Source organism: Marmota flaviventris, chromosome 18, assembly GCF_047511675.1.
Source record: "Marmota flaviventris isolate mMarFla1 chromosome 18, mMarFla1.hap1, whole genome shotgun sequence".
Taxonomy (NCBI): Eukaryota; Metazoa; Chordata; class Mammalia; order Rodentia; family Sciuridae; genus Marmota; species Marmota flaviventris.
Window position 1 is genome coordinate 33838585 of NC_092515.1, and position 22590 is coordinate 33861174.

General features: G+C 31.8%; 1 protein-coding gene across 13 annotated transcripts in view; it reads left to right on the top strand.

The window, feature by feature from the left end:
- The window catches only part of Chd9 (chromodomain helicase DNA binding protein 9), a 248958-nt gene that overhangs the window by 161099 nt on the left and 65269 nt on the right, over positions 1-22590 (top strand). For all 13 annotated transcript variants that reach the window (XM_071604701.1, XM_071604707.1, XM_071604708.1 and 10 more), the window contains 11 exons: positions 2699-2845; positions 3688-3756; positions 3838-3893; positions 4713-4830; positions 6763-6849; positions 7295-7432; positions 12202-12323; positions 16035-16278; positions 20331-20507; positions 21995-22138; positions 22251-22506. In XM_071604701.1, coding sequence (XP_071460802.1) covers positions 2699-2845; positions 3688-3756; positions 3838-3893; positions 4713-4830; positions 6763-6849; positions 7295-7432; positions 12202-12323; positions 16035-16278; positions 20331-20507; positions 21995-22138; positions 22251-22506 — 1558 coding nt within the window. The remainder of the gene's footprint in view (positions 1-2698; positions 2846-3687; positions 3757-3837; positions 3894-4712; positions 4831-6762; positions 6850-7294; positions 7433-12201; positions 12324-16034; positions 16279-20330; positions 20508-21994; positions 22139-22250; positions 22507-22590) is intronic.

The window sequence follows — 22590 nt, forward strand, 5'->3', positions numbered from 1 at the left end:
AAATGTAGCTTAATTTTTACTATAATAATGCTGGCCATTTTCCCATATGTAATTACGAAACACTGAAATGATAGTATAGGTCAACACGTACATTTCTTCCATGCTCTTCAGTATAGTATTAAGTTGCTTTGACAAGCATGTTGCTGTAACACCAAAGGGGGGTATTTTCTAATAATCAATTATAAATCTATATTATAAAGGTCTGTGTAGCTTTTAACTACAATGCATTGTCAGGATTTGAACTGTAGAAAACGACTTAAACTTTCTTATCAGGAGGAAATCTACAACTGTGTTTGTTGTAGTATTTAATTTTTTATCTTTAAATAAAGAGTACTTTATAGTTGTACTATATTTAGAAGACTAAATCTTTTTTTAATGCCTCTATAGCAGATATCTCATCATAATGTAGTATTAGTTATTTAAAAACATCATTCTTCTGACCTCTTTATATGCAAAATGCTGTGTGCTGATCTGTTACATTCTCAAAGACATAAGAAAAAAGCTAGAAATAAGAAATTACTACAGTTTGTCACTATTTTAAATTGTGTTTTGAAAACATTACAGAGAAAGAAAACAAGAAAAAAGCATTAGCCAAATATGTGCAGTTTAGGTTAATTTTTATATTTTTAAACTAGTAGAGATACTATATAACACAGGAAAAAATAATTGCTGAGAGTTACTTGGAATGAAGTAATGTGGTATTTCTCTGTACTCTTATGGAGTATAATTTATTAATGAAATCAAGTACAGACCATGGAGTTTTAATATGCTAGTCTGATATCATAGGATGAGGAAGCAATTTACCGTGAATGGTCCTCATTCTATTTTGTAAGTGAAAATGATTTTTTCAGACCACTGATCCACCTTTTTTTTTTTTTTGTGATGTTGGACATTGAACTCCGGTGCTTTATCACTGATTTACATCCCCAGCTCTTTTTATTTTGAGACAGTGTCTCACCAAATTACCCAAGGCAGCCTCAAATTTGTGATCCTCATTCCTCATGCTCCTAAATCACTGGGATTACAGGTGTGTGCTACCACTCAGATGCCTCAGTGACCAGAAAAGAAGCTTTTTTATACTTGTTTTAAACATTCTTTATGCCGAGAATCATAGACACCCCCCCAAGGAATAGTAAATATTTCATGTCTTTTTTAAAATAGTAATTGGGAATACTGAGTTTAACAAAGTCCTTTTATTATAACTTTATCCCACCTTCCCTGTCTCCTGTATTAATAAAAATATTTATTTGGCATTTGAAAATGTAAACATTTTCATGGCCAATGGATGATGACCCCCCAAAAAATAAATAAAACAAAATTGGGGCTCAGGGTGTAACTCAGAGGTAGAGTGCTTGCCTAGCATATACGTACTCCTAGGTTCTATATCTCCAGCATCCTTCCTATTCACTGAACCCATCCAAAGAAGCAGAGTGTAACTAGATGATGAACCATCTTGAAAGTTTTTCCTATGTACTTTTGACTACCATGCATTGCCTTTCTTTTCTTTCAATATCGCACTACTTATAAGAGAAAGGGGCAGAAGTATGATGTTAGAAAGGCTGCTACTGCCACCTTACTGGACACAGATAACAATTTGCTCCTGTGCTATGCATGGGATGTGGACTAACAAAAGATCTGCCAAATAGAAGACATTGGCAAAAACCAAATGTGTTATTTTGTTGTTTCAATTTCTGGGAAGTATCATGGGAGTTTCACTATATAAAATAAAAAGGAGGAAGGGATAGATTTACTTTGGTAAATCAAGCAATAGAACCGTTGGTTGAGATGCCTTTACCCTATTAGATTTTGGAGAAATGTAAAGAAAAATAGTAAAAATTAAGTCCTTTGGGATTTTCAAAACAACCTAAGATTCTGGGTTTTAGTGGGACCATCAAAAAGATATGTAACCTTGTTTTTAAACATTCTCCTTTAAATACAAAAACTTTTGAAACAAATATTAGACACTTAGGGAGGTAAGTAAAACCACATATATTTGATTCCTGATTTTAAATTGCTTAGGTTATTTAAAAATTGTGATACTAAATGTAATTCTTTTATTTAAAAGACATTTTATGATGCTTTTATTTTTAGAAGAGCTAGTCAGGTTAGAAATATTGTTTCTTCTTTTATTCAAATTGAATTATTTGGTAAATTTAATAAATATTTTATGTATTTAAGACATTTTATTTTATTCTACTTTAAACAGTTTCATATTTTTGCAAATATTCTCTAATGTCCTCTAGGATTATGCCCCAACTAATTTGTTAACCAACATTCATCTAATATACTTTTTAGGTTTGGGGCAAAAATGTGAAGACATCTATAGTTTTAACAATAGTTTATAAAGAAAAGTAACCCAGCAATAAAGGTATTACTAATAAAATACATTTTGCCTAAGCTATAAAAGAGTTTTTTTTTTAAAAAACCAACAGACTTTTCTTAAAACTTCTAAAAATAGATAAATAAAGATATTATTATGAATATTTGATATTTTAAATTGTGGGAAAATTATAATGGGCAAATTATAATCTTCCTTTAAAAAGAAAAGTAAGAAAAAATTGAATGTTGAGTATCAGTATGAAAATTAATAAAGAATTTGCCAACTATAGAAGTAATATTTTTAAAATCTTTGTTTCAAAGATTTTTAATTGTCTAAAACAATAAATTGTATAAATCTGATCCTTGTGGTTCATTACAGAAAAGAAGATCAAATAGACAAATTAAAAGAAAAAAATATGCAGAAGATGCAGAAGGGAAACAATCTGAAGAAGAGGTTAAAGGCTCTTTGAAAATAAAAAAGAATTTAGCTCCTTTACCTGGTGAACAGCCTTTACAATTATTTGTGGTAAGACATATTTGGAATTATTACTACATTTCAAAATAAATATAAATTGTTTCAAATAGTAGAAATACATATATCTCCTCATATTTCTTTCTTCCTAAGTGTATACCTGAAACTCTTTCAAAGTGTTTCTCCTTTGCAGAATGTTTCTAAAGTAGAAGACTAATTGTTAGGTAGATAGTAATAATCCATGAGCTAGTTGGATAGGGATTATATTTTGGCTGAAAATTTACCCTAATCGACTCCTTTAAAATAATAATGCCTTTTTTAGTGCAATATATAAAGAAAGCCCTTTGTCTAGATTTTCTGACTTTGTGTCCTGCTCTTCTTCATAAGGACTCAACTTTGCCTTATGAAGTTTCTTAAATGCCATGTTTGATACCTTTATTTCTTCCATATATGCTTTCCTCTTCTATAATTCTTTTAATTTATCTACATTGTAAGCCAAATACTCATCTCTTAACTGAGTGATCAAAAATTTGGGGCAAGTAATAATTCTGAATATTCCTGTGCTTCTTCAATTGCATAATAGAGATAATAGGAGGGATAAGAATGGATATGATAATGGATTAGATTAATTAATACATGCAATGTGTTTAGTATAATGCCTAGCACACAAAAAAAGCCCAATATGTTTAGAATGATGATGATGATGATGACAAAACCATAACAACGATGATATATTTTTTTTTCCATTGTACTGTATTCCTAATGTTTATAGTACTGGGCACCTCTGCTAAATAAATATTTATTGAATTTTAGTGTATTCATAAATATATAAAATAGCAACTAAAAGGTATTTCAGAATGCGTTCCATTGCATATTTCTTTCCCTCGATCCTATAGGAGAACCCAAGTGAAGAAGATGCTGCAATTGTAGACAAAATACTGTCTTCTAGAATTGTAAAGAAGGAAGTAAGTAATGGCATATTATATTTCACGCTTTATATTCCATGTCCTGTTTAAGTTTTATAATTATTAATTTTATTTTCATAGATATCACCTGGAGTGATCATTGATACAGAAGAATTTTTTGTAAAATACAAGAATTAGTAAGTATTTGAGTTAGAAAATTAATATGAGGTTGGTAGATATTTTAATATAGTTAACATAAAACACTGAATTAAAATTGTGGTTTTCATTGTATTTGCATTTAAAAATAATTTTTATCATTTATAACTACATGAACTTAAAAATCATTAAAAAGTAGAAGACTCTTGAAAACCTTCCATGGTAAGATTTGAATTTCTTTTCCAGAAGGTATTCATTATTAATCTCAAAATACATGAATCTACAAATATGCATTTATAAATTATAGGCATTATTTGTTGTATGTTAAACTTCACAGATTTAATTTTTTTTTTCTAAAAAAATTTCTGGTATTTCGATTATTGCATTAAATGTATATAGTGTGATGCTTTGACTAAAATTTTAAATTTTAATCTTGGTCATAGATAACTTATGTGAAAAGTCATTCTTTTTCTACATTTTTCTGTTACTTTCTAAATACTTTCATGAATGTTTTTAAATACAATTACATTGTTTTCAAAATAAGTTAGCATTCTGATTGTGGCAGATCCATTATAATGAAAAAAATAAAAGATAAAGTACATCTTGCTGTTATTCTTTTAGTCAGTTTACTATTCTGTTTCTGTATAGTAAATTGTACACCATGAGACTACAATCTCCTAAGGCTATAGGGATCTTAGTTGTTTTAATTTTAGAAATTATATAAAGTCTATTAAAATTAAATAGTGATAAATTATTTGTATAATTGAAGATAATATTTTATATTGGATGTTATAATTAAAAATGCACCTTAAGCATGTTTTTTATAATGTTCTAATATACTACTTCTATAAAAATTTTAGCTCCTATCTTCACTGTGAATGGGCCACAGAAGAGCAGCTTTTGAAAGATAAAAGGATTCAGCAGAAAATTAAACGATTCAAACTGAGACAAGCACAAAGAGCACATTTTTTTGCAGATGTAAGAAAAAAATAAATAAAACTATTATGTGTGATATTCTGAATACATATAGATTTAGGTATCATTTTAGTTCTTAGGCTTCCAACATTGATATTCAAATAAAAATGCTATTGACACAATTTTTCTTTCCAAAATTAACTTGGGAACTAGCTGAAACAAAAACACTGATAATTCAGAATGGTAGATAATATTTTTATTTTTAAATTAGCATTATTTCAATGCACATAGTTGAATCTGGTTGTGTTAATATCACAAAGAATTTATCAGCAAATTATTTAAATAAAGGAAATGATAATGTAGCAAATAAATGGAAAATAAAAATTGTCAGTGTATTAAATCTTACACATTAAATAATTACAAACATTGCATGTTTTCCATGCCAGCCTTCTATTTATATGAACACAACATCAATAATTTAATACATTTATACATTGTAAAATAATTACCTCCAACTAATGAATATATCTAACCTTTTCTTTACTTTTTTAATCCTCTAAAGTATCACATTAACATTCTGGTACTGGGCTATAATCATTGTAATCAGGTGTGTCATATATAGATGCATGGGTTTGAGGAGGAGAGGTTTAAGATAGTGAAGAGAACTAAAGGTAGAACTATGTGGTATACAACATTTAGAGGGTGAACATATGAGGGCAGTAAAGTTAAACCCAGATGACTGTTGGAAGTCTTTCAGAGATGAGTAGGAAGTGCCCAAGCACAGAAGCCAAAAAATGGTAAACTAGTCAGAAGAGAGCAGAATTAGTACAAAAACATGAAGGTGTGACACTTAGGTTGGTTACAATCTGAGTTATAGTTGTAGCAAGCAACAGGAGATAAGGCTGGAGGAAAAGGAGGGATCTTATCTATTACACAAAAAAATTAATTTGAACCTGATTATCAAACAAGGCAGAATCACTAAAAGATTTTAAGCAAGGAAGCTGTAAGTCATAATTTGTATTTGAGAAGGATTACTCTGGCAACAATGTGAAAAACAGAATAAAGAAAGGCAAGACAAGCATTGGGGGACAAGTTGGGAGTTATTTTTAAAGATCCATGTAAGAAATGATAAGTCAGTGAGAATGAGGAGGAAGTATCCAATCTGATTTTCAGTTAAAAGTAAAGTCTGGTGAGGTGCAGTGGCACATGCCTGTAATACCGGTGGCTCTGGAGGTTGAGGAAGGAGGATTACATGTTCAAAGCCAACTTCAGCAATTTAGTGAAGTCTTTGAGACCCTGTCTTAAAATTTAAAATATTTTTTAAAAAGGGTGAGAATATGACTTAATGGTTAAAAACCCCTGTGTCCAATCCATGGTACCAAAAAAAAAAAAAAAAAAAAAGTAAAATTTAAAATTTGTACAAGTTAGATGGAGGTAAAGAAAGTGAAGGAATCTAAGACAACTTCCCGTTTTCTGGCTTGTGTGACTGAGTGGGGCGGGGGGGCTGGAGAGGAAGTTGTGTTTTCATTAACCCAATTAGAGAATATAAGATTAGGTATAGGTTGAAGAATAAATGAATGCAACTAAGTTTGAGGTAGCTCAAATAGAGAGTTTACTTACATTCATCTAGATGAGTAGATGTTCAGTAAAGGACTATCATCAGGTAAAGATAAAGAGTGATAGTATTGAGAACAGAATCTGAAGCTGGGTTGATTAGTCCTCAACTTTTGCAACTAGAACTTCAAGTAGCAAAGGAGAAGAAGAGAGGATACGTTTAGTAAAAATTTCAACACATATCCTAGAGTAACTTACTTGTCTCTAATACCTGAATTTTTTTAGTCCTATTTGATTGGTTTTATTATTTATAACATGGCAATTAATAATATCCTAAATATCTATTGGAAATTAAACTAGAAAAATGTTGTTTGTTGGACTCAAACTGATGTATTAGTTCTATAGTGAAACACTAGTAAATTTATCTTTGTACTTTTTTAGATGGAAGAAGAACCATTTAACCCAGACTATGTTGAAGTAGACAGAGTATTAGAAGTCTCTTTTTGTGAAGATAAGGATACTGGTGAGGTAAATACTTTATCATTTTTTTTCTCCTTTTTGTGGTACTGGGTAACGAACACAGGGCTTCACACATGCTTATAAAAATATATTTTTATGGGGCTGGGGATGTGGCTCAAGCGGTAGCACGCTCGCCTGGCATGCGTGCGGCCCGGGTTCGAATCTCAGCACCACATACAAATAAAGATGTTGTGTCTGCCGAGAACTAAAAAAGAAATAAATATTAAAAAATATATATATTTTTTTATGTAAGAAAAACCTGAAACTTTCCAAATATTAAAACCTAATACTCTTTTTAAAAAATACAACCTAAAAACTCTTAAAAACAAATGAAAAACTTTTTTTAATCGACATAGGTTACTATGTTTAAACTGTCTGTAGTCATGCTCTATATAAACTACTCACTATTCTCTTTTTAAAAATGGTGAATTGAAAAAAAAATGTTTTTTTACAGCCTGTTATTTACTACCTAGTAAAGTGGTGCTCATTGCCATATGAAGATAGTACATGGGAACTAAAGGAAGATGTAGATCTGGCAAAAATAGAAGAGTTTGAACAACTACAAGCTTTGAGACCTGACACAAGACATTTGGTAAGAACCTATCACAGACAGCTTTACAAAATCTTAGCATATCAAAATCTCTTAGAGATTTACAGAAATTCGAGATTCCTTAGATATATAGTATATTCTCAGTTAATAGGTTTTGGGTATATATACATATACACACAAACACATACATACATATATATATGACAACAGAATGTATTACAATTCATATTGCACATAGAGCACATTTTTTCATATCTGGTTGTGTATAAAGTATATTCACAGCAATTCATGTCTTCATACATGTCCTTTGGATAATGATGGTCATCACATTCTAACATCATTGCTAATCCCCTGTCCCTTCCTTTCCCTCCCACCCCTCTGCCCTATTTAGAATTCATCTATTCCTCCCATGCTCCCCCTCCCTACCCCATTTATGAATCAGATTCCTTATATCAGAGAAAACATTCAGCATTTGTTTTGTTGGGATTGGCTAACTTCACTTCGCTTTATCTTCTCTAACTCCATCCATTTACCTGCAAATGCCATGATTTTATTCTCTTTTATTGCTGAGAAATATTCCATTGTGTATATATGCCACACTTTTTTTATCCATTCATCTACTGAAGGGAATCTAAGTTGGTTCCACAGTTTAGCTATTTTGAATTGTGCAGCTATCAGCGTTGATGTGGCTATGTCCCTGTAATATACTGTTTTAAAGTCCTTTGGGTATAGACCAAGGAGAGGGATAGCTGGATCAAATGGTAGTTCCATGCCCATTTTTCCAAGGAATCTCCATACTGCTTTCCATATTGGGTGCACCAGTTTGTAGTCCCACCAGCAATGTATGAGTGTCCCTTTTTCTCCACATCCTCGCCAACACTTATTGTTGTTTGTCTTTATAATCGCTGCCATTCTGACAGGTGTGAAATCTTAGAGTAGTTTTGATTTGCATTTCTCTAAGTGCTAGAGATGATGAACTTTTTTTCATATATTTGTTGAATGATTTTATATCCTCTTCTGAGAAGATTCTGTTCAGGTCCTTGGCCCATTTATTGATTGGGTTTTTTTTTGTTTTGTTTTGTTTTTGTGTATGTGTTTAGCTTCTTGAGTTCTTTATATCCACCAGAGATTAGTGCTAAATTCATGTTGAAAAATAAGAGACCCAGAATAGCTAAAGCCATCCTTAGCAGGAAGAATGAAGCAGGTAGCATCACTATACCAGACCTTAAACTATACTACAGAGGAGTAGTAACAAAAACAGCATGGTATTGGCACCAAAACAGACTGGTAGAACAATGATACAGAATAGACGACATAGAGACAAACCCTCAAAATTACAATTATCTTATATTAGACAAGGGTGCCAAAAACCTACATTGGAGAAAAGCCGCTTCAACAAGTGGTGCTTGGAAAACTGAAAATCCATATTCAACAAAATGAAATTAAATCCCTATCTCTCACCATACACAAAACTCAACTCAAAGTGGATCAAGGACCTAGGAATTAAACTAGAGACCCCATGTCTAATAGAAGAAAAAGTAGGCCCTAATCCCAATCATGTGGGATTAGGCCCCAGCTTCCTTAATAAGACTCCTATAGCACAAGAATTAAATCATGAATCAATAAATTGATGTATTCAAACTAAAAAGTTTCTTCTCAGCAAAAGAAACAGTCTGTGAGGTGAATAGAGAGTCTACATCTTGGGAGCAAATGTTAATAGGTTTTGAGCCAGTAGAATTAGTCCCTTAATTAATGTAAAATCAAGGACAACAATATAGCCTATAGTACTTAAATAATGTTGGAGGTGATTTTTGTTGTTATTCTATTATTGTTAAATAAAATAGCATATAAATCATGTAAAGTATGTTTAGAGATTCCAAAAATGAAATTTTACCCTATCCCAAGCTAAAAAAATATTAACAGTGATTGGATTACTGAAAAGAAGCATATACAGAATAGAATTTAATATGAAAATTATTTTAAGCAGTAACTAAAATGTCGTATTAATAATTTTAAAGTTCATTGACTGTCATTTAAGAAATGTTTTCTTGGATTGTAGCTCAGTAGTATGTTTGCCTAGCATGAATGAAGCCCTGTTTTCTTTATAAGCCCTATTTGTATTAGGTTAATAGCATAATATCAATAACGAATTGTTATCTGTATACTGAAAGCATGTTTTATTTTTCATTTACAGTCACCATAAAGATGCCCTGATCTTGCAGACAGTTTTAATAGTATAAGTTTGTTAATTAGTAATAATATATAATTTTGAAACAGAAGACAATCCATCTTTTGCTTGCTTTACAGAAATGTTTATCTGAGACTTAGAGCCTATTCATTTGGGACTAGGATATTATTTCTTTACCTATGCAGCAACTTCAAGACAGGTTATGTTTTAGCTATGCAGAATAATTCAGTTTTTTATTTCTGAAGAAGAAAAATTAAATTTTATAAATATGACTATGTAAATGAATAGTTTTAACATACAACATTATACATCTATGCTTCTATGATTTTTTTGAATGCTTTTTATCATGAATATTGAAAGTATATAAACGTAGTAATATGTATGACAGATTTAAAATATATGTGAAGCAAGACAGGGTGGCATACCTGTGATTTCTGGCAGCTCCAGAGGCTGAGGCAGGAGGGTCCCAAGTTTGAAATCAACCTCAGCAATTCAACAAAGAACTTTTCACAAAATAAAAATAGAAGGAGCTGAGGATGTAGCTCAGTGATAGAGCATGACTGGATTTAATCCCCAACATTGAAGATAATAAAATAGAAAAATCTGATAACATAATTCACCTTTTTAAAAAATATTTTATTAGTTGTTGATGGGCTTTATTTATTTATATTTGGTGCTGAGAATCGAACCCAGTGCCTCACACATGCTAGACAAGTGCTCTGTCATTGAGCCACAAGCCTAGCCCCCGTGTCATTCACTTTTTGTTGTTGTTGTTGTTACCAGTACAGAAGAGTGAACCCATAGTCAAAACTTTATCACTGAGCACAATCCTATTCCTTTTGTGTTTTTTAAGAAAGGTTCTCATTAAGTTGTCCAGGCTAGCCTCAAACTTGAGATCGTCCTACCTTAGCCTTCTTATGTAGCTGGGATTACTTGCCTGCACTATTACTCCCAGCTTCATTCATTTTTTTATAAATAGCTTTATTTGAGGTTCATAAAATTTGACATCCAGTAAATTGCAAATATTTAAGATGTACAATTTGATAAGTTTTGACAAACCAAACCAAAACCATAATCAGAGTGATGAACTATGGCTCCCAAAAGTATGCTTGTGTGCTTTTGTAACCCTTCCTTCCCAATTCATCTTTCTTATGTACCCTACTTCTCATCCTAGGGAACTAGTAATTTTTATGTCACTATCAATTCTTTTTCATTTCTTCTCATTTCATTTTTATGTACATGGACACTGTATTCTGTTTTTCTTAGGGTTTCTTACATAGCATAATGATTTTCAAGTTCACATCATTGCATGCATTGATAGTTGATACCTTTTCTATTCCTGAGAAGTATTTTTTTCTAATGTAATAGCCCACAATTTGTTATCCTTTTGCCTATTGATGAATATTTGTGTTGACTATTAAAAACAAAGGTCTTGTGACCTTTGGTTTGTAAATATTGTCCACCAGTTTGTAGTCGTTTTTTCATTATCTTAACAGTGTCTTTCAAAGAGCAAAAGTTCTTAGTTTTGGTGAACTCCAGTTTGTTTCTTATGATCATACTTTATGTGTCTGAGAAATTTTCACATAACCTAAGTTCATGAAGATTTCTGTCTTGCTTTCTCCTTGAAAATATGTCAGGTAACATTCAGCGCTATGATTTTTGTGTGTAGATAGTATATGGATCAAATTCTTTCCTTTTGTTCATGGGTATTCGATTGTTATAACATCATTTATTGAAAAAACTCTTTTTGCACTGAATTGCCTTTCCAGCTTTGTCAAAACTCAGTTGACTGAATGCCTGAGAGTATATTTCTGAACCATCTATTATGTTCCACTGAACTTTTTATCTTTATCTTTACATCAGTTCTACATAGTCTTGATTTTGCAACTTTTACAAGTCTTGAAATCAGTTAGCATATGTGCCCAAACTTTATCTACATCCTGTCTACACCTCCCAATGCTGTTTTGGCTGTTTGTAGTACTTTTCATTTCCATATGCTTATAGAATTAGCTTGTCAATTTCTACAAAAACTGTGATTCCAGTTTGATTGGATTGTGTTGATTCTGTTCACTGTGAGAAGAATTAATATATTAACAATGTTAAGTCTTCAAATCAGGGCTTATCTCTGTTTAGCCCTTCTTTAGTTTTTTTCAGCAGTATTTTGTGGCTTCAAATTTATTGGTGTTATACAACTTTTAGAATTACTTTTTTAAAAATTAGTATTTTAGATACCATTATAAAATGACTACTTCTTAAATAATTTTTTTCATTATTTTTGCTAAAATGTAGAATACAATTGACTTTCGTATATCAATTTTTATATTATATAACCTTGCTAAAATGACTACTTAGTTTAGCTTTTTAATAGATCCCACAGGATTTTCTACAGAGACAAATCATATGAATAAAGATAGTTTTAGTTTTTCATTTCCAAACTTGGTAACTTTTGTCTGGTTTCCTTGTTTAATTATCCTTGTCACAGCCTACAGTACAAGGGTGAATAGATGTCACAGTGCACATCTTGCCTTATTTCTGATCTTAGGGGGAAATCATTCAGTCATTCTCCTTTATGAATGATGCTAATTTTCACTTTTCACCGTGCATTCTTTGTTTTTCCACAAAGGAACGTCCGCCGTCTAATATTTGGAAGAAAATAGATCAATCCAGGGACTATAAAAATGGCAATCAACTCAGGGAATATCAACTGGAAGGACTCAACTGGCTCTTGTTCAATTGGTACAACAGGTGTGTAATATATCTTTAAAAATTTTAGTGTGTTATATATGTTAACGTACGTTAACTAAAGTTGATTCAGATGTTCCCATATTGTTATTTTGATGAAGTCTTTGTTTTAAAGTGAAGTTACTGCTGGGCGCTGTGGTGCATGCCTGTAATCACAGTGTCTTGGGAGCCAAGACAGGAGGATCGAAAGTTTATAGCCAACCTTAGCATCTGTGCAAGACCTTGTGTCAAAATTTAAAAAAATGTTTAAAACCGGGTGGCTGGGGATGTGGGTCAGTGATTAAGTGCCCCTGGGTTTAATCCCTGGTGCCCCCCAAAAATAAATAAGGTGAATTTACCTTAGAAAAATATGTAAATTACAGTTTAAGATGTCAGCTACACTGCTTCCTTTTTTTTTTTTAATTTTTTTTAGTTGTGGATGGATATTTATTTTATTTTTATGTGGTGCTGAGAATCGAACCCAGTGCCTCACACATGCTAGGCAAGCGCTCTACCACTGAGCCACAACCCCAGCCCCATACACTGCTTCCTTTAAGTGTGTGTCACTCAGAGTTACGTTAATTAATAATTAAATTTTAAATAACTTTGCCAAGAGTCCTAAAACATCTGGTATGCTACAGGAAGTTTTACAGCTTATCCATTTATACTACTGTCTGTCTACAGTTGGTTTTAATTAGTGAATTGTAAGCACATTATATCTGTTATCAGTTAGATAGATCTCTGTTTTTAAATGTTTTCCATGAAGTATATTGTCAGCTATTAATAAAGAATAGAATATAAAAAGGAGTAACAAACTACCTCCTTGTTAATATTCTTCACAATTTAGCAATTTCTTTATACAAAATAGCTCAAAATCTTTGTTTGTGTGGGTGTTTATCCATCTATGTGGTATAGAGGATTGAACCCAGGTCCTCATGCATGCTGAGCAAGCTGTCTACCACGGAGCTACATTCCCAGCCCTCTAGCCTCAAGGTTTTTTTTGAGATGCAAAGAAAAACATGATATCATGTTTCAGAAAGAAGTATGGTAGTGTCCATGAAAGAGCAAATGAAGGCATTATTACTAGCAATATTTGATGACACTTTAATTCAAAGTCACTTTTCTGTGTTTTTTACTTATATTGTTTTTGGGTAGTTTCTCTTAGTAATTGTGAGTTATGGGACTCAGATGGAGTGAAGGATCCTATTATTCCACAGTTTTCTTTTCCCTGCTTTTATTTACTAAATATTAATCATTTTTCTCAAGAATCATTTATGTAAATGAGGTAGCAATACTTTTTAAAACCCGTCTTCCTTTTTTTATTACTCCTATTTCCTACATTGCCTATTTTAAACTTCCATCACTTCCTTCAAGTTCTTTGGCATAGTTTTGTTTTATTCACTTTCTGTATATGACTGCTTTGCAGATAAACCCAGGGAAAGTAGGAAAATTCTTGCCTCCCCTCATATTCAAAAGTGCCTCTACAGCTATTTTTTCCTCTAACCTCGTGTATTGGAAGGTAAAAGATCTTACCCTAGGACAAGGATGAATCATATTACCTCAGGTCTTGACATTCTGTTTCATCCAGTCTCTTCAGAGCTTCACTTCATTCATTAATCATTCTTCTATTTTATTTGTTCAAACCATCCCTGAAGACTATTTCTGTCTCTTCAATCTATGAACAAATTTGGTGCTAGCCTATCTATAAAAGACAAAAAAAAAAAAAAAAAAAAGGTAAATCTCCTTTTGAGTGTGCTCCTTCTTCTAGCTGCCTTGAACCCTCTTTGTAGCTTTCCAGGCAAATTCCTAGTAGAGTAATCTGCACACTCTGTCCCCCATTTTCTTTTCTCCATTTCTTTTTCAACCTGTGATAGTATAGATTTTGTTTCTGACTCTTCCCAAAACTTAATTTTCTAATCCCAAGGATATTCTTTAGCCTTAACTTATTTTCTAATCCATTGGATAGAAATTGCTACTCCTTCCTTCTAAACCCTGAAAGCTTGCACACTGCAACTTTTATAGCTCTCCAATACCCTCTTTAACTGTTACTTTCAATAGTCTGCTGGTTCTTCTTCCCCTGTCATTTAGATGTTGTTTTTTGCTGTTTTGTCTTTAGTTATCTTCACATATTACATGTTTGTACTCCCTCAGAGATACTCTGTACTCTTCCCCATATGATTTAATTTACTACTTTATTCATACATACACACACACACACACATACTTATATCTTCTGTGAATAAGGATACATACAGATACACAAGTGTGTGTGTGTGTGTGTGTGTGTGTGTGTGTGTGTGGTGCCTGGGATCAAACACAAGACCTTGCACATGCTAGGCAAGTGTTATACAATTGAGCTATATACCTAGCCCTATTTACCAATAATATTTAATGGTCCCATATTTCTATCTCTAAAGCCTTGAATTCTGGGCCCACATTTCTGTTCATCTTCTGGTACCTGAATGTCCAACACAACAATTCTTTAAACATAGCAGATTTCTATTTCCTCTGTGTCAAACTTGTTTTTTCTCCATATTTTTTATCTTGATTACTACTAATTCATTTTGTTACTATCATCCTATACCCTATACATTGAGTTATTTCCTAGGGCCAATTCATCCTAACCCATAATTGACTCTGACATAATTTCTGGTAACTTAGTTTATTCTCCCTTTAGAATATAATTTCTATAATTTCTTCTCTATTATGATTCTGAACCAGTTAATTTCCAACATCTCATCCCCTTACCCTTTTATATCCTCAGTATCACCCAAATAAAGTTTAAAATACAAACTTAATCTCATAGGGGTTTCCTTTAAGAATTTCTTTGCCTCCCACTGCATAAAAAAATAATGTCTAACCTCTTCTGTTTATGACACTACTTAGCTCACTTCTCTTTCCTTCCTTTACTTTCTGCTCTTAACCATATTAAATAACTTTTGGTCCCCGGTTTGTCTTTTTTGCCCTCTCCTGCTTTACTTTGATCTCTGGTAAAATCCTAATCGTAACTGACCTCCTTGCTGAAGAAGTTTCTTTTTTCATGTCTTCTAGATAGATTTTGGTTGTTTTCCCTCTGTGCTACCATAAGAAGTATTACTCTGATAGTCTTCACTGGCCACATAGCATAATCATCTATAGAGCTCATTTTAAAAATTAGAACTGACTATTCCGTACATATTAAAACATAATGTAAACGTGGTGGGGGGCTAAGTATCTGTTTTATTTCTTTTTCAAGCTTTGTAGGCTCTTCTAATGCACAGCTATGGTTGAAAATCAATACTATAGTTGTGCTTCTACAGTAGCACATTGCATGATTATTTATTTATGTATTTGCATGTTTGCTTCTCTAATAGATACAAGCCCCTGGAAGGCAGAGAACATGTTCTATTTCTTTTGTATTCCATCTTCTCATACTGTCCTGAGATAATAGAAGGTATTTAATAATGCTTCCTGAATAAATTATATAATATGCATTGCTCTTATATTTTCAGTTTTTAGAAAAATCAAACAGTTAATGGCGATATCTTTATTTTGGAGCTATAAAAATCTTTAATTTTCCCTTTGCAGGATTATAATAAAATTGTAATCTTGAGCTTATTCAGTACTTCAGCAACTTTTGTTTTTACAAGTGCAAATATTTTATTTAATCTTTTATTTTCATATGTTTATCTTTAAAACTTTGTAGTATACAGAAGAACCCAATGTATGCATGGATAATATATTTGTTTATTTCAGACGAAACTGCATTTTAGCAGATGAAATGGGTCTTGGCAAAACCATTCAATCAATTACATTCCTCTACGAAATCCTTCTGACTGGTATAAGAGGACCCTTCCTGATTATTGCACCACTTTCTACCATTGCAAACTGGGAGAGAGAATTTCGTACATGGACTGATATTAATGTTGTGGTTTATCATGGAAGCCTGATTAGCAGACAGATGATACAGCAATATGAGATGTACTTCAGGGACTCACAGGTGTGTTATTAATGCTTTTGCTTGTTAAACCATCAGGGTTGAAAAAGATAGGCATTACATACTTTCAAATTTAGCATAGATATTAATTGCATTTTAAAATCTTAGGTTAAGCTTATTTCTTCATTTTACTTATTTTACAATAAATTGTAACTGAAAACAATGACAAAAGGATTTAATCCTGTTTTCCTTTATAGTGAAATATGAAACATATACATATGCAGAAATTTGTAATCTTTAATATTTCAACTAGAATAATTTTTAAGTAATTATTGTTTGTATACATGTTAAATTTTTTCTAGAAATAACTGCCTCTTTGATCATTCTGTAGCTCTTTTTCTTCCTTTCTTTTTTCAATTTAAACATTCAATGAACACTATGACTTTAAATGGCTATTGAGGTGACATTATAAATTTTCTTTCATGTTCAGTGGATTTTGCTTTTAGACATTTTTTAAGTTTTTGAATGGTGAGTTGGAGGCACAGCTCAGTGTTAGAATATTGCTTGACATGTACAAAGCCCGGGCTGGGGTTGTGGCTCAGCGGTAGAGCGCTTGCCTAACACGATCAAGGGCCTGGGTTTGATCCTCAGCACCCCACACAAATAAACAAAATAAAACTATTGTGTCCAACTAAAAAATATTTTAAAAAAGAAAAAAAATGTACAAAGCCCTGAGTTTGATCCCAAGTGCTGGGGGGAAAAAATCGCTTCATTTGTTTTGTGTACTGATTCAAGCATACCTTCTCCTTAGAATTCATTATATCAGAACTTTAGTGATTAGCTGATGGTTTTCTCCTTTCCTATATCCTAGAGGCACATGTTCCATTTTTATTCAGCCACTTTTTTTTCTTTTTTAATTTAAGCAAGTTTTTATTTGTTTTTAACATAATTTATATAAATTTCTCAACCAAGTATTTGACAATATAGGAAATGGTTAGTTGTTTTCTTAAGAATTTGATAATGACACCTTGTGCCTCTATAGCCATTTATTCTTTAAAAAGGGATTTTCTTTTTTTAATATTTATTTTTTTAGTTGTACTTGGACACAATACCTTTATTCCATTCATTTATTTTTATGTGGTGCTGAGGATCGAACCCAGGGCCCCACGCATGGTAGGCGAGTGCTCTACCGCTGAGCCATAATCCCAGCCCTTTAAGAAAGGATTTTCTATTTTCCGTAAGTACAAAACTATAAAATAAAAAAGATTAAAACATAAGAAAGAATTTTCTACCAAGAAGACATGAAGTGTCAAGTTGTAATCTTCATTGTTCATACAAATCTTTTTGGATAAAAATCTTTAAGAATTTTGTGTCTTATTTCTTAATAAACATAATTTATTCCAAATTGTACTTTTTTAATTGGGAAAGGTTTATTGCCTGGCATTCTACCTCAATAGCCTCTAAATATCTTCTTTCTCTTTCATTCATTGTTCATTTTAAAAAGATCATTATAACATATGGCCAAATCATATATGGTAGAAGCTGGATTAAGATAATATACATAGCCTTCTACTTTTGCCTCCTAATTGTAACTGACTTTCTACCATTTTGAGGCTTACAATGAATGAATTAACTGATTTTGTTCTAAAGTTTTGTAGTATCATAGAAATGATTTAGTTTCACTTTTTTTTACATAAGGCACAACTGAAAACTTGAGAACGTTTCTAAGAACATTTCAATTTTAATACATATATGATATGAATTTGATATAAAATTAAAGAATCGAACTGAAAGAGTTGATGTATGATAAATTAATATTTATTAAATATTATATTTTCTATGGTAAACATTATACCTTCTAGGATTAACTGAAAAGGTTTTAAATTTCAAAAGATGATGTCTTATATAATGTAATGATCTGTTCTTCAAATATAGAAATACTTTTTTAACAATTAAGTTTCACAGATACATTTTAGTATAACTCAATTGAATATTTTTTTTTTGTCAACTTATCAAATTGCTTGAAAACATTAGGAGTAAAACTAATATTTTCTAAATTTGCCCTGTGATTAGAAATAGTAATACTCATAACTACAAATATGTTTTGAGTATCACCATGTTCTAGATTATACTGAAAGTTTACCTGTATTCACTACATCTTTTCAATGGTAACCTTGTGAAATAGATATTATCTCCATTTTATACATGCAGATACTAAGCTATAAGGATGTTATGTAGATTGCCCCAAAAAACAAAAGTAAAACTGAGATTAATATGCCCAAGTCTATCAGACTGAGAAACCAAATTTAATATATCCCAGGCTGTCAGATTTGTGTAAGTGTCATCAGTCTATACTTCATATTTTAATAATATTGTACCGGAGCTGTTATTCAACTGAGTGCCATTGTATGGAATCAATGTGAACTAACCTAAAAATTTAAAAACTTAATCAGAATGCATAATTGTTTTTAAGCTTTTCTTAGTTTTAATACCTATTAAGCTTATTAAGTATAAGCTTTCAATCTATTAAACTGTCTCTAATTAGATTCCTGAACTTCACGTTGTATTTCCACCTATTCCTTCTTATGTTCCCTTTATGGATTCCTCCTTGACCCCATATCTAACCTTTGGGGTAGTCCAGTATGTAGCCTTCAAACTCTTTTATATTGATACTCATTCCTTCAGAGATTTCATACATATGCAGGACAGTAAGCTATATCTGTATTGCTAGAAACTTCCAAATCACCAGCTCTAAACTCTTGCCTAAATTTCAGTCATATCCAAAAGCCTGCTTAACAACTCCATTTGGATATCTTTAATGGACATCTTAAACTTGTCTTGTACACAGCCAATATCATGAACATCCTCATGTTAGTAAATAGCAACACGAAATTCCAGTTGTACAAACTAAAACTTTTTTAGAGTCAAATTTGTGTCTTCTCTTAATCTCACACCATATCTATCTCTTAAGAGATTCAGTTTATTCTGCGTTCAAAGATGTCTACATTTGAGTGCTTTATACCACCTCTAATGATGATTTTTCACTATGACAGCTTTTATGGTCTCTATGATCCTTTACTTGTGTGTTGTCATCACAACAGTTAAACTTTTTTCCCTGGAATCCCATCATAGCCTCTGCTTAAAGGAAGAGCCAATCTTGCCACAGTTTTTAAGTTCCTATTCTGTCTGCCTCTTCCTTTCTCCTTTCACTGGGTTTCAACTACACTTTCTTGCTGTGATCTGAGTATTTGGAAATATACAGGACCTTCACACTTGCTGCTTTACCAAGAATGGTTTTTCCTCCAGATCTCTGGATATCAACATGGCTTCCTTCCTAAACTTCAGATCTTTGTTCATATATCATTTCTTAATAATGGTCTCCCAACCACCCTATGTAATATTGTAATGGGAACTTCTATCCCTATCATTTTTACTTCATATTCATGGTTTATTTTATACCTCTTCCCTTATTGTGTTCTAAATTTTTTTTAAAAAAATTGTTTGTCTTCTTACTGACTGTGTCCTGCATTAGGATCATTAATAACTGTAAGTTCCACCCTAACAATTAATTTTGTCTATTCTGTTAACTGCTTTATCTCCAACAACTAGAGCAAAGTCTGGCACATATACATTAAATAAATATTTGATGAATAAGCTATTTGGATGGCTAATTTTGATTTTCATTACTTATTTGCCATTATAAATTAGCCTCAGGGATGTAAATCCTTTCTTTCTTTTTTTTTTTTTTTTTTTTTGGAGGCAGGGTCTCACTAAGTTGCTGGGGCTGGCCTAGAACTTAGTCTTTCTGCCTCAGCCTCCCAAGTTGCTGGGATTACAGGTGTGCACCAGTGCACCCTGCTGTTATTATAATTCTACAGGGAAGCACTTATTCAAATATAATTTCAAACAATATAAGTATGTAGGCATGCATTTTGAGAGTGATATCAGAAACAGCAATCTAATATAGTTTCAGTGCTTAAATTTCTTTCAAGGGAATGTTTATATTTAAGTGGAAAATAATTCACAATAAATATCACTAGTTTACTTTTATGCCATTGGTCAGGAATAAAAAGTGTTCCTAGACATTCTAGAATGTTATATTTGATAATTTCCAGGGGCGCATTATTCGAGGAGCATACAGATTCCAAGCTATCATCACCACTTTTGAAATGATTCTTGGAGGCTGTGGAGAGCTTAATGCAATTGAATGGCGATGTGTAATTATTGATGAAGCACACAGGTTAAAAAATAAAAACTGTAAACTCCTAGAAGGTCTGAAGCTCATGAACCTGGTAAGTGTCCTATAAATTTTCTCTTTTTGTTGGGGGGAGACCTTCATTTCCTAGCTATATAGCGAAAGATCATGGACAAGGACAGTCAGAAAGGTAAATGCTAAAAATGAAATTTTTAAAAATTTTATACAGATGGCTGAATCCTATCTGTTATAATTGAGAAAATTTTTGCTTCAAATGGTAAAAATTGGGGGAAATCTTATCAGTTTTCTTAGGCTTGAAAATTTTTAGTGTTTCCCCAAAAAATTTTAGTAATTAATTTATTCAATAACAGAAATAAATCTCTGTAGGTGTGTACGGTTAAAAAGAAAATAATGTCATAAATTTCAAGCTGCAAATTACTTACTGAAAAGCCCTTTCATCAAAGTTACTCAGTAATTTATGGTGAAGAGATAATGTTCCTATGCAATTCCACATGCTTAGCATTCATTGGTTATATTTAAAATGGTATTTCTTGTGTGTGTGTGTGTGTGTGTGTGTGTGTGTGTGTTTGTTGCTGGGGATTAAAGCCAGTCTTGCATGGGAGGCAAGCACTCTACCCACTAAGCTGTAAACCCAGACTCAAAATGGAATTTCTTAGTTACCTTCTTTGTAGTGTATTTAAAGCTTTCAAATAAACTAAGATCACATAATTATTGCATCAGTACTTGAATAAATAAATAAACATAATCACATGCAATAAAAATTGAAATGCTCCTTTTATATTCCCTCTCCACCTATGCCACCACCCATTTGACTCCTCTCTCCATTATTTAAAGTTAGATGTGTATCTTTCTGGCCATTTGCTATTGTATATATGTATATGCATATGTGCAGACATGTGTACACATATGTTTAATTTGCCAATTTAGAGGAGTTGTCAAATCAAAATTTAAATGATAATTTATACTATTATTTAAAATATTGTGTATATTTTTCTGTTCCTATTGTGTTCAAGTTTTAATGAACTTCTGCTTTGAAGCATATTCCAATTTCCCTTTACATTCTTGGATTGTAGCTTCCCTGATTTGATAATTTGTTCTGTGAGAGGTTAAATGATGATCATTCAAGTTACAAAGAGTGAACACTGTTTGGTATGTAAATTATTATACCAGCAATGATTAAGTACAAAATAAAAAAATCCCCCTTTTGTTCTTTGAAAATAATGGTTTATTTCTTTGAGATGATTTGAAATATGCATCTTCAACAATGTGGAATTTTAAAAGATAGAAATTGGTAAAGATAGCATACAACAAAACATATTCCAAGACTTATGAAGAGGTCTTAAAATTTTTATTTATTTATTTTTGGTTGAAGATCTGTGTTCCACAAAGATTTTATCATGTTTAGAAAAGTACATTGCTCAAGATTTGTGGGTAGAGATGTTTTATTGTTAATTCTTAAAAATTATGGTCAGAGAATACTTTCAAACATTTAATGCCCTAAATCAGCTTTCATTTAATTTTACTACTTTGTCATTTGAATGCAATTGTTCTTGCTTTGTATAGGAACACAAGGTGCTTTTGACTGGCACTCCTCTCCAAAATACAGTTGAAGAACTTTTCAGTCTTCTTCACTTTCTTGAACCCTTAAGGTTTCCTTCTGAATCAACATTTATGCAAGAATTTGGAGATCTGAAAACAGAGGAACAGGTATCCTACTGTTCTTTGTAAATAAGTACATCAAATCTCTTATTGTGATTATTTTATATATACAATTGAATGTGCTCTTGTGTCATATGTAATAAAATTATGTTTTATTTAGGTGCAAAAACTTCAAGCTATCCTGAAACCAATGATGTTGAGACGATTAAAAGAAGATGTTGAAAAGAAATTGGCACCTAAGGAAGAAACTATCATTGAAGTAGAACTTACTAACATTCAAAAAAAATACTACCGAGCTATTTTGGAGAAGAATTTTTCATTTTTGTCTAAAGGAGCAGGACAGACTAATGTACCTAACTTGGTCAACACCATGATGGAACTTAGAAAATGCTGTAATCATCCATATCTTATCAAAGGTAGCTAAATGAATTAGAACATCTACTTTTCTTTTGTCAAATATTAATGAACCATTTAACAGAACACCACTACAGTTATAGAGG